The sequence below is a fragment of the Oreochromis niloticus genome, linkage group LG16, assembly GCF_001858045.2.
Source record: "Oreochromis niloticus isolate F11D_XX linkage group LG16, O_niloticus_UMD_NMBU, whole genome shotgun sequence".
Lineage (NCBI taxonomy): Eukaryota > Metazoa > Chordata > Actinopteri > Cichliformes > Cichlidae > Oreochromis > Oreochromis niloticus.
This window is the reverse complement of record NC_031987.2, coordinates 2,838,311-2,853,120: the sequence shown is the minus strand read 5'-3', so window position 1 is coordinate 2,853,120 and position 14,810 is coordinate 2,838,311. Positions and strand designations below refer to the sequence as shown.

At 42.9% G+C, this 14,810-nt stretch overlaps 1 protein-coding gene across 3 annotated transcripts in view; it reads right to left on the bottom strand.

Annotated features, from left to right (window-relative positions):
- Positions 1-14,810, bottom strand: part of LOC100695821 (neuropilin-2) — a 93,027-nt gene that overhangs the window by 24,179 nt on the left and 54,038 nt on the right. For all 3 annotated transcript variants that reach the window (XM_005450417.4, XM_005450418.4, XM_005450416.4), the window contains exons 11-13: positions 14,564-14,708; positions 3,401-3,475; positions 1,413-1,577 (exon numbers count right to left, since the gene is read on the bottom strand). In XM_005450417.4, the coding sequence (XP_005450474.1) occupies positions 1,413-1,577; positions 3,401-3,475; positions 14,564-14,708 (385 nt within the window). The remainder of the gene's footprint in view (positions 1-1,412; positions 1,578-3,400; positions 3,476-14,563; positions 14,709-14,810) is intronic.

The window sequence follows — 14,810 nt, the reverse complement described above, 5'->3', positions numbered from 1 at the left end:
CCACAGGACGACCGCTTTGCTCTTAATTAGCTCAAGAAGTCTTTGTGCTGAGGAAGGTCAGACATTTCAGCGTGACGATGCTTTCTTTTATGTCTTTAAAAAAACAGAAATATTGTGAAATGAGAAATGCCCAAATAATAAGTAATGTTTTTCTGCTGGACCCATGGAGTTTTCAGAAAGTTTGAGTGTTTAATTAGAGGAGGAGGCCCACCCATAAATCCTTTTAATGGGTTCTAACCCTGTGGAGATTTCAGAAGATGGAAGGTCTGCTTGGTGAATTTCTACAGTGTGTTTGAGAAAGATAGCAGAGCTGTAACTATTAATTACTTGTAAGCAGTTTTATTTTGAAAATCTCAAGATCACAACACACAGGTGGGTTGCAAAGTGGCTTGCAGAGGAGCATGGGTATGTAGGCTGAGGCCTCAGTCACACAGGCCTAAAGGTGTGTGACTCGATCAGTTGGCGAGTGGTTTCTGGGTGAAATTAGTCGTAAAGACGGCGCTCCACCAAAAAACTGACTGCGACTTGTTTGGTTGCTAGGAGACTGCTGTGGTTGCCTGTAGCTTCCATGGAAGACGTGTAAGCTCCATGCTAACCTCGCATGTTTTTAAAGGGAAACTCACAGGGAGCACTTTTAGGTTTTTAAACTGTTTTATTTCTTTGAACCTCCTGATATACTTATTGATCTGTGAGGGCATGTGTGTACATGGGGTATATCTTATTTTTTTAGGTTTGAATTTGGATTTTGCTAGCGCCTAGTGAGTAGTTGGCGAATATCTGCAGACCAATTGGCGTCTTCTATGCACACTCTGATCGACCACAACAATCTCATACCAACCAAAGCAACTTCCTGCAATCACTTTCCAACTGGATGAGGAATCTCGGTTTTTCCCTTATCAACCGGTGGCTCCAGCTGGTCTCCACACCTGTGTGACTGGGGCTTAAAGCAGCTTTAATATTGATGTGCTTTGTAGCCTATTTAAGCTAACATAATGCTCAGGTTAACCCGACCAGATTCAAGATTTATTCAAAATTCTGTCTAAAAATGAGCATTTGTTCTGTGATTTAGACATTTGTGTGTCTGCAGAACCAAATGTCCTCTACAGATTGAGCCTCTTAGTTTAGAGGAAAGCGTTATGGGTTGTTTGTAGCTCAATGGGCTAGCAAGGTTATTCTCACATAATGTGCAATCTGCTTTGTCTCACTGAGGAAATGTCAGAATTTTTTTTTTTTGTGGCAAAAGACAAAATCATTTGTCAAGCAGCCAAGAAATACTGTGAGAGGACATCGCGGTGAGAAACTTGAAGAGACGGGCTCATGTTAGAATTAAAGCAACACAGTTCATCAAATTGAATTATTCTAAAAATCACACATTTTATCCCCTTCAGTCTCCAAAGTACGTGTGTACTCACTTTCTGATCCCAGTGCCAGGTCCTGCCTTGTTCCATGAGCGCCATGCCCAGTGGAGCTGCTGCTGGCTGTGTGCAGGGTCCAGCTCACACCTGACTGGGGATCAGCCGACCACCCGCACAGGCTCTGCTCAAAGCCACACACGGCCGACAGGGACGGAGTGGTGGCTGTGAATCAAGAAAGAAAAACAGATTACAAATAAATGTGTTTAAAAGTGTCTGTTTGGGCTAAAATACTGCTGATTACCACCCGAGAGCTTCTTCTGAGTGCTTTTAGTATTGTGTTGGATTTAAACAAATTCTTTTTTTCTCAGTTTTCTTGTGTGAGACTCGGTCCTATAATGGCAGGGTCTTTATTTTGATAGTGCCGTGAGAGACATTCGCATTGTGTTGAGATGTTTTGCAATAGCGCTCAATGCAATATGACATCTTGAAAATCATACTGAATACAAATATTAGAGTAAAGGAGAATAAAAGCCAGACTGAAAGAAAGAGTAATTGCAGCAGACTGCGGAGATAACAGAAACCAAACACAGACAGAAAATGGACAGAAAGAAAGCAGCAGAAAGGGTGAATGATACAAAACTCAAGGGGTGACATGAAAGTAAGAAGACGAGCACAAATGAGAAGGAAAATGTTAAAATGATGCTGTAATTAGACCGCAATAAGCTGCTACCTTCAGTTGTGCTGAAACAAAAAAGCAAAGGCACTTCCTTAAACTACATCACAATACGCTCTGCATAAACTCCAGTGAGGCAGTCGGTGACCTATAGCTGTGAAATCATATTCCCAATATGTGAGCCTGTGTTTGTATGAAGATCCTCTGGCTGTGCGAGCTTATTTTCACTCAAACGGAGCTTCCTGTGGGACTATTGAATCTAACAGACTTCAAAGCCCAGAGGCCCCACGGTGCACACTGACATCATGAGTTTGACCTTAAGAGCTCGAGTGTGCACAAGTGTGTGTGTTTGCGGATGAGAGACGAGCAGAAATAAATGCATGCATGGATGCAAGAAATCTGCATATGTGAGAGCGCAGATAGCATGCACTTGAATGAAGAGAGCTTGAGTGTGTGTGTGTGTTACAACAAAATGTGAAATAGTCATGAAAAATAACTGGTTGGTTTGCATATGTTGATTTGAAATGGGACGGGCTTTTTTCCTGACAGTCAGCAGAACTTTGAAACGGACGTATTTCAGCAGGAACTATAGTTAGCGTGCGCGGCACATATTCTGTCCAGACAAAGTGGGGACGTCACCCCGGCAACCAAGAAAACAGAGCTGAAAAGAAGTGGCGACCGCTGCATTTTAAGTCACAGTGTGGTCTTTTTATAAACTGAGCTGTTTTGTGTGGATACATCTTCTCAATTTGCTTTTAATGATACATTATGAATGTCTTTTAAAATAACAACAAAAACAAAATATAATAAGTGGAACAGTACGCTACTGCGGTGAGCATGGTCCCCTCACGCCGACTGGAGTCTGTGTGGAGCTCTGTGTGTTCTCCGTGTACCTGCCTGGGTTATCTGAAGGTCCTTCAGCTTCCTCCCACAGTCCAAAGACATGCGTGACAAATTAACTGACGACTTTAAACTGCCCATACGTGTGAATATAAATGTCTCTCTGTCTCTGTATTAGCCCAGCAACAGAGCCTCTACATCTCACCCTATGACTCCACCCACCCTGCAACCCTGATGTGATGTGAACTCGGTCACACCACCAACGCCTCCAACGTGGATTTGTCATGCTTTATATGTGAAAAACATCAACTTTGTGTGCATGGCACAAATGAGTGGATGTGACACCAGACAGATGAAAACACACTTTTAAGAAAATAAGAGGTGAGAAATTCAAGTCGAGGAGGCGAAAAAGGTGAAAATTTGTGTCCAGAGACACAAACCAATAGATCAGAGGTTGTGACTGTTTCACAAACTGTGTGTGTGTGTGTGTGTGTGTGTGTGTGTGTGTGTGTGTGTGTGTGTGTGTGTTTACCAGATCTCATCACAGAGGTCGTCTGTTCCACTCTGGGTGTGGTGGGGGTCACAGTGTCAGGTACAGTGGTGGTTTCTATCAACACAAAAAATAAACACAAAAAGGTTAGAATAGAATAGAATAGAACAGAATAGACAATAGATAATCTGTTTTATTGTTTTCTCTCTAAGACAGTCAAACTGTGTACTAAGCAGAGACGATGCTGGGAAAAACTAAATCTGAGCTCGCTTGTTAAATATTCACAGTTTGTTCTGCGACGGCTTCGCTGCACAGTGGAAAATAGTAATATTTTAACAGTGCAGCTGTGATGTTTGAGCAAAGCCAGGCTTTGGACACAGTGCTAACTGACGATGCTTTTATGCTCTTCGCCATTTTCGGGGCCTGTCGTTTGTCGGGATCCAGGCAGGGACAGAGCGAGCTGATGCAGTGAGCTGGCACTCAGCTCAGGACTGTGCCACACCGCTCTGTTTATCCACTGCAGGCTGGCATGCACGCTCACACAATGCTATGATGATAGATGCTGCACTCACACTGACCTTGGAGCACAGCAGCGTGCATCGAGTGTATGATAGATCAAACACACACACACACACTCACAGACCTGCAGAGCAAAGACGTCAGCATTCGGGTATGACAGTGTAACCCCGAAACCTTCTGGTCTTAATAAGCAGTTTTTCTACTGCTGGTTAAGATTCCTTAAATGGCAATGAATGCTTTCCCATCTCTCTCCCTCACACACACACACGCACGCACACACACACACACTGGTGAAAGTAGTGTGTGTGTGCGTGTTGACGTAAGGGAACAGAAGATTGGCTTGCGTGGCACAAGCCAGACACCACAAACCTCTCACCAAATTATTCTCAGAAGCTACTTTTTTCTCCGTCTTCTGTTCGTTTCATGGCTTTTCTTTCTTTCCTCCCTTCATATTTCTTTCCTTCTTTCCATCTGCTGTCTCTCGTTTGTCACAATAAATCGGACCAGATTCGGCTCTGCTTTGCAAAACCACTATTGACACCACAAAAAGCTCTAAACACACACACATAAGCACACATGCTCCCTCTCTCTCTCTCCCTCGCCTCTCCTGCATAGAAGTGAAATCGTACCCAGTCTTGTTTCTGTTTTACCACAACCGCAATTTTCGTCTTCATAACTCTTTCCCTTGCTCTCTCTTTCTGTCGTCTCTCCCTGAGGTATATTTCGATTTCTCCTCGCCCCTTTGCAGCTCTTTCTTCGTCTCTTTGTTGAGATTGGGTCTCTTCCTGTTGCTCTTTCTTACTCTCCTCCACCTTTCAGCACTTTTCTCTGTGCTGTAACTCTGTCCACTGTTATTTGATGTAGATTCTAATCACCAGTTCAGTGAATCTCAGACTGCTGCAGATTTGCTTCGAGTGTAATTGTTGTAGATATTTCCATGACTCACACGGTGATCTTTCTCTGTGTGTGTGTCTTGTTTAGTGTTAACTGGTAACCTTTGCAAGCCTCTGCTAATAGCTCTGAGTGCACTGCAGTGTCGGGGTTCATCCACTCTAATGTGTGTGTGTGCGTAACTTTGAGTTGTTTACACAGTCCGCTCACAGTCAAAGTATGCACGATTATTATGTAAGCCCAAACACTCATATTGCTCTTTCAACACACACACACACACACACACACACACACACACACACACACACGCTCAAAATTAGATATTAACATTTGATAAGCAGCTCCCAGCTGCTGACATTAAGCTGTTTTAATTTGGTGCCCTTTACCACTGTAATTAGCCCCCCATGTTGAGGGGAGAGAGGGAGGAATAGGAGATGAGAGGGAGACACAGAAAAGGGAACGTAACCCTTTCCACCTCGCACCACCAATTTCCTAATTAGTGACCACACACAGCTCCACAGCCTCCTATTTCTATCTCCATCTCCTCTCCACCTGCCTAATTCAATTTGGCTCTCCTTTCCTCGCCTTTTCTTAACTCCTTCTACTCCTCATCCTCTTCTTCAATCCACCAGGGTCCTCTCTGTATCAACTGTAAAAATCAGAAATAATTTAAACAAGATACTTTAATAATATTTTTTAAAATGTTGTTGCAGGAACTTTGACTCTAACTCGCTGAATGGAAATAAATGACAGGACAAATACAAGGTGGCAGAGTTCAGTCACTCGTGGGAAGATTTAAACAGACGTGCATGAGAAAAACCAATCCTGACGTATATATTCTGCAGATGGGTCATCCAGAGCTGACTTAGAGAAACCTGCAGAGACCCTCCGACTCGATCTCTTCCACACACAGACGCACACTTTCTAAACTGAAGAACAGAAGGTGTCACAGGCCCAAGGGCTCATTGTAAAGCTGCTGACTGAGCAAGGCAAAGCGGAAACACAGATACGAAAACTGTTCAATTATGGAAAGAGCTCTGGGTATAAATCTACCTCTGTCAGCCTAAATAATGACTACTGACATAGTGTGTGTGTGTGTGTGTGTGTGTGTGTGTGTGTGTGTGTGTGTGTGTGTGTACGTCTAAGAGACAGAGAAGGCAGTTGCTACTCAATTATTGGTGACATGGTGCATGTGTGTAAGTATGGAGGGGATTTCCTCCACCTAATGACTGAAAGACTGAAAGGCATGCCTTCCTTACAGACGAAACTGGCTAACCTGTGTGTGTGTGTGTGTGTGTGTGTGTGTGTGTACATGTTTAGACATACTTGTGAGGACAGAAAATTGCCGTGCTACTATCCTCGTGGGGACCAACAGTCACTTATGGGGACAAAACGCCCGTCCCAACGAGTTTGAAGACATTTTTGAGGCTCAAAATGTGGTTTTAGTGTCAGGGTTACCATTAGGTTAGGGTTGGGATTAGGCATTCATTTTTGATGGCTAGGGTTAGGGTAAGGGAAGGTATTATGTCAATGACATGTCCTCACTAAGATACGAAAACGAGTGTGTGTGTGTCAGGTATCATCTGCATAAACTCATATTTACTGCTATAAACTTGCTACAGTTTCCATTCAAACTGAATATTAAAGACGTCACATTAATGTGTGCTGCTATAAGTGAGCGTTATACTTGGATGCAGAAAAAAGTAGAAAATCTGATCCTAGTGCTGTGCAATGAGTCTAAAGGAACATGACATCACATCACAGGTGATGTTGGAAAACATCTGAAGGTCAACTGTTCTTAAACCCAGAGCTGTGGCTTTGGTTTGTACTGTATGTGGCTTAAACTCATTATGACTCCTTCTTCTGTAAATGAGTGGTTTGGAGAATGAGGTCTTTACAGCAGCGTATTATTTCCAGACTAAATTGCTAATTAGCGCATTGTACAGAAAGCTACCAATTATATAGTTTTTTTAAATTATTTCTTTAATGATAAGCGCTACAGCGGACCACAAGGTTTTACATTAGTAGACAGGAAAGGGGAGTTTCTGCAAAAACTGAGCACATGACTGTGGTTAAAAAGCTGCCAACAATCAAACTTCTGGTTAAAAGGCAGAGCCATGAGCTGCGCAGCTGAGAAGCAAAAGCACTCTTCATGTCAGGAAACTACAGACAGTAAATTGCTCATTAGCCCATTGTGCAACAAAGCACCACAAGGTATACGACTGTAATTGTAGCCTTAAGTGTCAAGACAAGTACGACAACAACTGACATGATAAAAAGAAGCTGCTGGCAGTGAATGTGTAACTACATCAGTGAAACATGGTGAGCTACAGAGAAAATGAATTTAAGTGTGGAAAAAACCATTAAGCTAAGTAGGCCATTAGGATCTATGAAGAAGAGAAGGACAGCTTTCTTGCTCACCAAGCATTAATAAGCTGTTGTCTCCTTCCTAGGCTCGGGCGTGGTCGGATTAAACTGCAGGTGCAGCACAAGATAGGCTGGACGTACGGTTTGGGACAAGGGAAACATGTTGTCTTTCGTCACTGAGCTAAAGAGAAGTTAAATCATTTTTAAACCTTAAATATAGTAAGAGCGAGGGCAGTATTGTGTAGCCCTCCAGTTGGGTTTTTGCATGGTTTGATGGATGGAAGGATGAGGAAACAGAGGGGGAAAAGAGAAAGGCATATTTGAGAAACACTGAAAGGCATGCTGAGCCAAACTTAAATATTTATATTGGAAAAACACGAGCTTTCATTGCACACGGAGCCCTACCTGCATATACACACAGGCATCCGCAACCAACCTGGAGCGCGTCCTAAGTGTTTCCATGTGTGATATCTCAGAGAGGGGAAGGGAAGGAACAGATAAACTGAGCTGTCCTGAAGTAAACAAATCCCTGTTGTGTGGTTAAAATAGCTTAGATTGCTCAACACTTAACAGTAGAACATCTCTGTGAGCTGCAAACTTGGCCTTCTGTCTTTGCTAAAGCATAACCCCGAACCGGGAGCACAGCTGCAGGGCATTCGGCTTCTCCGCCGTGGTGGACAATTGATTTTTTGTCGCTCACCCTGGTGCATTGTGTTATCAGACACTTTGGAACATAGTGTGGTGCAAACATTTAGAACAGCTATCCCTTCAGGATCTTAAAATTGATTGCTGTTTATTTTTACATCCCTGTTCTTATGTAGAAGTTGTGCACTACCTGCGTCTGTTATGCACTGATTAGATCGACACAAGTTTGAGTTTGAGGAGAGTCACAAGTATAAAAACAGAGAAGGGAACTGGTGGAGACTCTGGGGAGATGGAGTGTGTCTGTGTGGGTGTGGTGAGGGGCTTGTTGCAGGAGCCTTGGCAGGACACAGTGAAACCTGCAGAAGCCACAAACATGCACAAAACCTCTCGCAAACCTTTTTTCCATTTCTGCTTTTCCATTAAAAAAGACTTTGGACAACCCAGTTAGAAAAACAAAAATCACAGTGACGTGTGCAGCTCTTTCCCAGTATCTGAATACTATTAAAACATAAAATTACCCAATCTGCATACTAGTTATTGTTACTGGAAGCGGCATTGCATTCATAACCACTTTCATTTCTTCAGTGAAATGAGAAAAGGCAAGAGGAGCAGGGAGAGAGAACAGTGGGTGTAACTGAGGACACATCCTGCAGATCACATGAAAGTGTCTGGACTCAGGCCATGGCCCACATGTGAATGCGATCAGGAAAGCTGGACGTAACACACAGACACACAGACACACACACACACACACACACACACACACACACACACACACAGAGACTTGGCTAAATCTGAATGACTTGCTGGAAAACACCTCCAGAATGTCTTTAACAAGGACGATCAGCAGCGTTCCCCTCCAGGGTGCCACTGTAACGACTGACATGTGTGTTTTCCCGGTCCAACTCCATCCGCGTGTCAGTGACTGACAAAGGAAAAGTTCTTGGCCATTAGTCGCCTGTGCATATTGCAACACTCGTCATAAAGTCACAGCCAAAGTTAAGGCTTCCTACATGGAAATTTAATGCCGTACGCTTTGCCAACAACATTCTGAATCACATTCGATCCACATTTGCACCGGGATTTCTCACTCAGGACGATGTCCTCTTTGTTTTTTGGACAGTCTGTCAAACCCTCCCTGCTTGATGTACTTCCCCACATCTTGCAGAATTTCACACAGCACTCTTTTAGAGTCCATATTTTTAATAAAAAGACATAAACCGTACATAAAAGATACATGAGGCCAATGTAACATTATTCTGTGAAGCCGCGAGCAGAGCAATTTATGCCGTCGTCGTCTTGGTGACATGATAGGCAGGCGGTGGCGATCAGGCCAAGAAACTGCAGAAGTTCATGGTCACAGCAAATCAGCCATACGCTGCTCTTTCATCCTTTTTTAATCTAATGGGGATCATAATTTGCAAAATGAACACTGTGCAGACACTCATCAAGATCTGAGCCCATTGACTTCTTATGAGTCGCCCCCTGCTGACCATGAGAAAGAGAGCATGTTTGTGGCACTTCTTGCAGAGCTACAAGCCATGCTTATCTTTCATTTACAGTCTGTGGTGAAAAGCAGCATTCATCAGCCACGAGTGAGGCTCCTATCACGCTAATCATTGCTGTTTTGTTGGAACATAATAATAAGGAAGCGTAATTTGTGTCACAATCTGGTTGGCGGTATTTTAAGACTTCCGTGATCCCGAGAGCAGCAGCAGCAGCAGCTGAATAAAAATAAAGCTGTTATTAAGCACTCTGAGGCTCCGGACAAAAGCCGCTTTCACTCTGTGTCTGTGTTTGTCATTGTCTCCATTATTTTCCTCAAGCACCCCGCCCATAACAATGTAGTTATCAAATGTGATGAGAAACTAAGCATGTATTTACACAACTAAAACCAAACTCACATCTTTGTGCCAAACAGGTGGTGTGTGTGTGTGCGCGTGTGTGTGTGTGTGTGTGTGTACATACGTGCCTGCCTGCCAACAGCTAGGTGTGGAGTGAAAGAGATGAGAGTGTAGCAGATGTTCTGATAGCTCACTCATTTAAAACATGAACAAAACTGGCAGCGTGCGAGCTCAGAGTTCAGATCCAATAGTCGGGGTTATGAGACCTAAATTACACGTTGCCTCCGTAGCTAGCGTGAATGATTAGAACGAGTCCCGCAATAATATTCTGGCTTTTGTTTCTGTTTTTGCACCGAAGGTTTGGCACAATAATGAGATGGTAAACGACATGATTGCGTGCCCCCTTAGAGCCTCGGATCTGTAATTTTGGATTTCTTCATTGCAGTTGTGTGCTGAGATTGTCTCTCTCATGTGAGGAAATTGTTTTACAGCCCCGTGGCCAGGTCAGCGTGCTTCACTGTAAAATATAAAAACAACGCAGGGGCAGTAATGGAAAAGCAGTTTCCTTTTAAATTTGTTAAAGCTGCTGTTTAGAGGATGCGAGGTGTATGACTGACAGCGTGTTACACTGTCTTTGTCTTATAGTAATTGTGAGTACCACAGTACACTGTATGCACTTTTGTGGAGCATCTCAGTAAGGACGAAGGCTGAAAAGTTTCTACCAGGAAGCAAACTTGATTTCTGCAGTTCTAACATTCATAGACTCAATAAAAAAAAAACTGTGATCTGAGCATGAACAGGCTCAGTGTAGACGCAAGTTCAGTCCCCAGAAAAAGAGAATAGTGTTAACTGAACATTAAACTGGCAGTTTGGATTGATGCGTTCCCTGGAACCTCCGGCAGAACTGGTTCTGTCGGAGGTTTCTTCCTGTTAAAAGGGAGTTTTTCCTTCCCACTGTTGCCAAAGTGCTTGCTCATAGGGGGTCATATGATTGTTGGGGTTTTCTCTGTATGTTTTATTATAGAGTATACTGTACAATATAAAGCGCCTTGAGGCGACTTTTGTTGTGATTTGGCGCTATATAAATAAAATTGAATTGAATTGAATTGGAATAAGTGTGAATGTTTGTGACTGTGTTGGAGAACGTATGATGGCGATATGCTGCTTATTTGTTAATGAATTCATTAATGCATGCCCACTATTTCCTGAGCGGCGCTGAGACAGGCGGGATGCGACTCGACTATTTGTGCTAAAGTGTGAGAAAAAAAGGGAGAATCCTAATTGTAGGTGGAGCTGTCTCTGTTTATGTTTGCTGACGTGGAAATGTTCCTGAAAAGGTCACAACAATGCAAAGCTTGGGAGTCTCAGGGTGTCGGTGTGCATCTCCTTGTTTCGCTAAACAAAAGAAGATTAAGGATCCTTTTTTAAAACGGGTAACTGTGTGCACGTCAGCTCGGTGAGAAGGACAAACGTGGGCCTGAATGTCTGCGAGTCTCTGACTTATGTGTAAACAGCTGTGTTCAGTGGACTGAAACTGATGCACCGTTGAATATTTAATCTTCTTTTACAACTTGACACAACGGGTAGAACAAAAACACACAGGAGCAAGAAGGAAACAGGTCGGAATGACTGGATCGTTTTTGGATCGTTATCCTCACATCAGTTAGGATGGAGACCGTTTAAGATGCGGACAAAGTGAAATTTAACAATATTCACTTGCTCTAAGCCACTAACGTACAATTATCTTAGTGTGTGGTTGTGTGTTGTAGTTGGGATGGTTGCTGTGCTGTACACGTGAAGTGGAAGTGAACTGTTATCGTGTTTAATGCGCAGATTACAACCAGAAGGCAAACATCTGGCGCGCAGACATCGAAAGCCAGACCAGCAGACAATCAGTGCAAGCACAACCGCAGTGATGTTCATCTGCACCACAGTCATGGAGATGGTGGTGCAGATATCGAGTGCACGATTATCACACATGTAGTTTATGAGCAGGATAACCAGTGCGCTCGTGTCAGATGTTACTTCAGTTTATGCATATTTTACTTTTTTCTTATGGCCCAAAAAAAAGCTCTCGGCGGGTCCTGGCATTAATGAGTTAGTTAACTGGGAGAGTAGTTAGATTTGTGTTACGCTTGAACCAAAAGGTTTAACTGGAAAAGCTGTTAAATATAAGCAGATGGAGTTTAATGGCTTTGACTGCATATTTAATGTAGTATAGGTGTGTCAAACATAAGGCCCGGGAGCCAGAATCGGCCCACCAAGGGCATAAATTTTGGACTTTTAATTGTATTGTCACAGCTTTTCCTGCTGATAAAGAGTCAGTAAAGTCCCCCACGGCCTTTCAGACTACACAAAGGTAATTAACTAACAGATAACCAATCAAACGCCAGAAAAAATCCTAGTTTTCACCATCTACTATAGAAATGCACTTGTTTTTTGTTGTTTTTTACACACTTTCTGCTTTATAATCACAGGACTGTCTGGGTAACGAGCTCCCAGCACTTTAGCTGAAACAGTCGTGCTGACTGATTTCTTTCATTTCCTACAGCCGCATTTCTTTATCATGTAGAAAAACTGAGACGTACTGTTGAACTTGCACTTTGTTGTATTATGTCAGAGATTAACTGTCGTTAAACTTCTTTACACTTATGTGGCCCACGATGTCCGATGAGTCTGACATCTCTGTTCTTGTTTCATGGAAGGAAAGACTAAAAGTTTCAAGAGGCTTCATGAAGAGTTTGACGTATCGAGTGCAAAGATGTAAATCACCACATGCCGCAGCACATCGATGGTGTCATGTCAGGACTGAAACGCTGTGATTTTCCTGTGTAATCTGCATTATTCTTCGGTAGTTGTTAGAAACTGTATTAACAACAGAAGAGGCTGCCCTTCTGTTCCCATCATCGCCGGCCTCCTGGTTAGGCCTGACACATCTGGGATATAACGTTCCCCTCGGGTTCCCCCTCTCTCTGTCGGAAACCCAAATGGACACACACGTGCTCAGAAACACAGAGTTGGAGCCATCGGTCGCAGCCAACAACCCCCTTCATGTCCACTGGGAACAGGTACGTGTCATTTCCTGTTCTCGTCTTCACCTGTCACAACCTGACTGAAGCAGTAAAATCTGAAAACGCTGGAAGCAGAGAGCACGGGGAAGGAGAGGACTTTGGTCATAACAGCAGCAGGTACAGAGGTCTAGTTATGAAAACACGATTTAACTGCTGTTACTGTGTAATAACTGGCTATCTATAGGACATGATCATATTATCATGCATTCAAATATCCCAGCTTTAATAACATTGGATCCATTGTCTCTGCTTCTTTTAGTGGAGAATTTATACAGCTCATTATTACTGCTCAAGTTAAGCAAAAGAAAAAAGTGTCAGGTTTGTACAATGGATTGCTTTAATGCTTAAATTACTGTCGAGCTGAAAAAAATGCTTGCCACAGCTAACAAGGTCCATGCAACGCTAGCATATTATAATAAATTGTGGTTACACAGCTCAGTAAAGTGGCATATAGAGTAATGGTCCACATTCATCACTTTACACACACTGCACACTAAAAAGCACTCCTGATGAACAACGGCTTCTGCTAAAATATTAAAAAACACAACAGGAAAAGGAAAACACCAAAGTTCACCTAATCCTTCACGACACACTAGCAACATGCTACTAACATAATGGGCTGGGAACACAATAAAGTACACAGCTGGCCACTATTAGTAAAAGTCCCATGACCTAGACATGTTAATCCCTGTCCAGACATGTGGAAAACCCTCCTGCAGAGCAAGATGATTAACTTTAACCCCAATGATATGTTGGAGAATCCATGACACAAGCACAAATACTACAGTTATTCATATATATGTATGTTTGTTTGGACACAGACACAGGTTTGTTATCTTAGTTGCTCTAAAAATCACAGCTTGAATTTTAGGCTCTTCACATCCAAACAGGGGCAAGGACCAAAGATCACAGTGCAGTTTTTATTAAGTTTAAGAGCTTAAGAGCTGAACTGGGAAACATAAAGAGTTCGATAGTCATTGCAGCTACATGTAAAGCTCAGCAAATGATCGCAGGATAGATAAAGAAACACTGCCGGGTAAACAGTACTCTCCTGGAGGTCAGCGTGTTATTATCCAAGTGCATCATCCACAGAGGACTCGAAGAGGGAAATGCAGAAGGGTCAGCGCGAGGTGCAAACCAGTGTTCAGTATCAAAAGCAAGACAAACCCCATCTGGAAGCACCCTTCATAATGATGGGCCACCAGTCTTTACTGATGATGCATAAGAAGAAAGAACCACTCAAGTGTAGGGACAAACTTCCTGCTCATATTCCACCAAATACAGCAAAGTTGCCTGGAAGGCAGTACAGATGGATAATAACCCCAAATACAGTGAAAGCAACTGACACAATTTTGCAGGTAAACAAGTCAAATGTTATGTGATTGTCAAGCTGATCACCTGATCATTCATTACAACTGCTGAAAGCAGGCCACAAACAAGGAGCCTGAGAAAGGAGCAAAGCCATTTTACCATAAAGTCCACAGGTTCTGGACAAAGGTGCCAAAAAGTACTTTTAACATTTGGTTTCATATGACACGTTTGAATCCTTGAATTAAAGCTGGCATTTAATTTAATCTGGCATTGTAGTGAAAAAAATCCTGCACCAGGAAAACTGTGTCGCTGTAGAGTGGAACATGCTGTCTACACATGCAAAACCTACATATCAGAGCACAAAGCCACAAAAAGACAACGAGGACAAAGACAAAAACCTCTGATTTAAAGGGCATGTGTATGCTTTTGAAATATGTTCATAGATCATTTAATTTATCGTATATGTGCAGATGTATTCAACTTTCATTCCTGCTACTGTGTGGGATTGTTCATTTATCTATGCATGCAACTTTATTTCATCTGTGTGTAGTTTCTACCAGGCAGGTCACAGCCGAGAACCTCCATCCTCATGCCGATCCCGGCGGGCGACCATCTCTCTGGAAAAACTCGGATGTGCTGAGTCACTATCTCGTCAAACCTCCGCACCTCTGGAGTATCGTAGTGGCTGTTGCCCTCAAAAATCTGAGGAGAGGAAGAATGTGAAAGGTGAGCACGAAACAGTTTCACTGGTGTAGAAAGACCTGAGAGTTTAGCTCATTCAAGCATTTGATGATAAATTCTTTG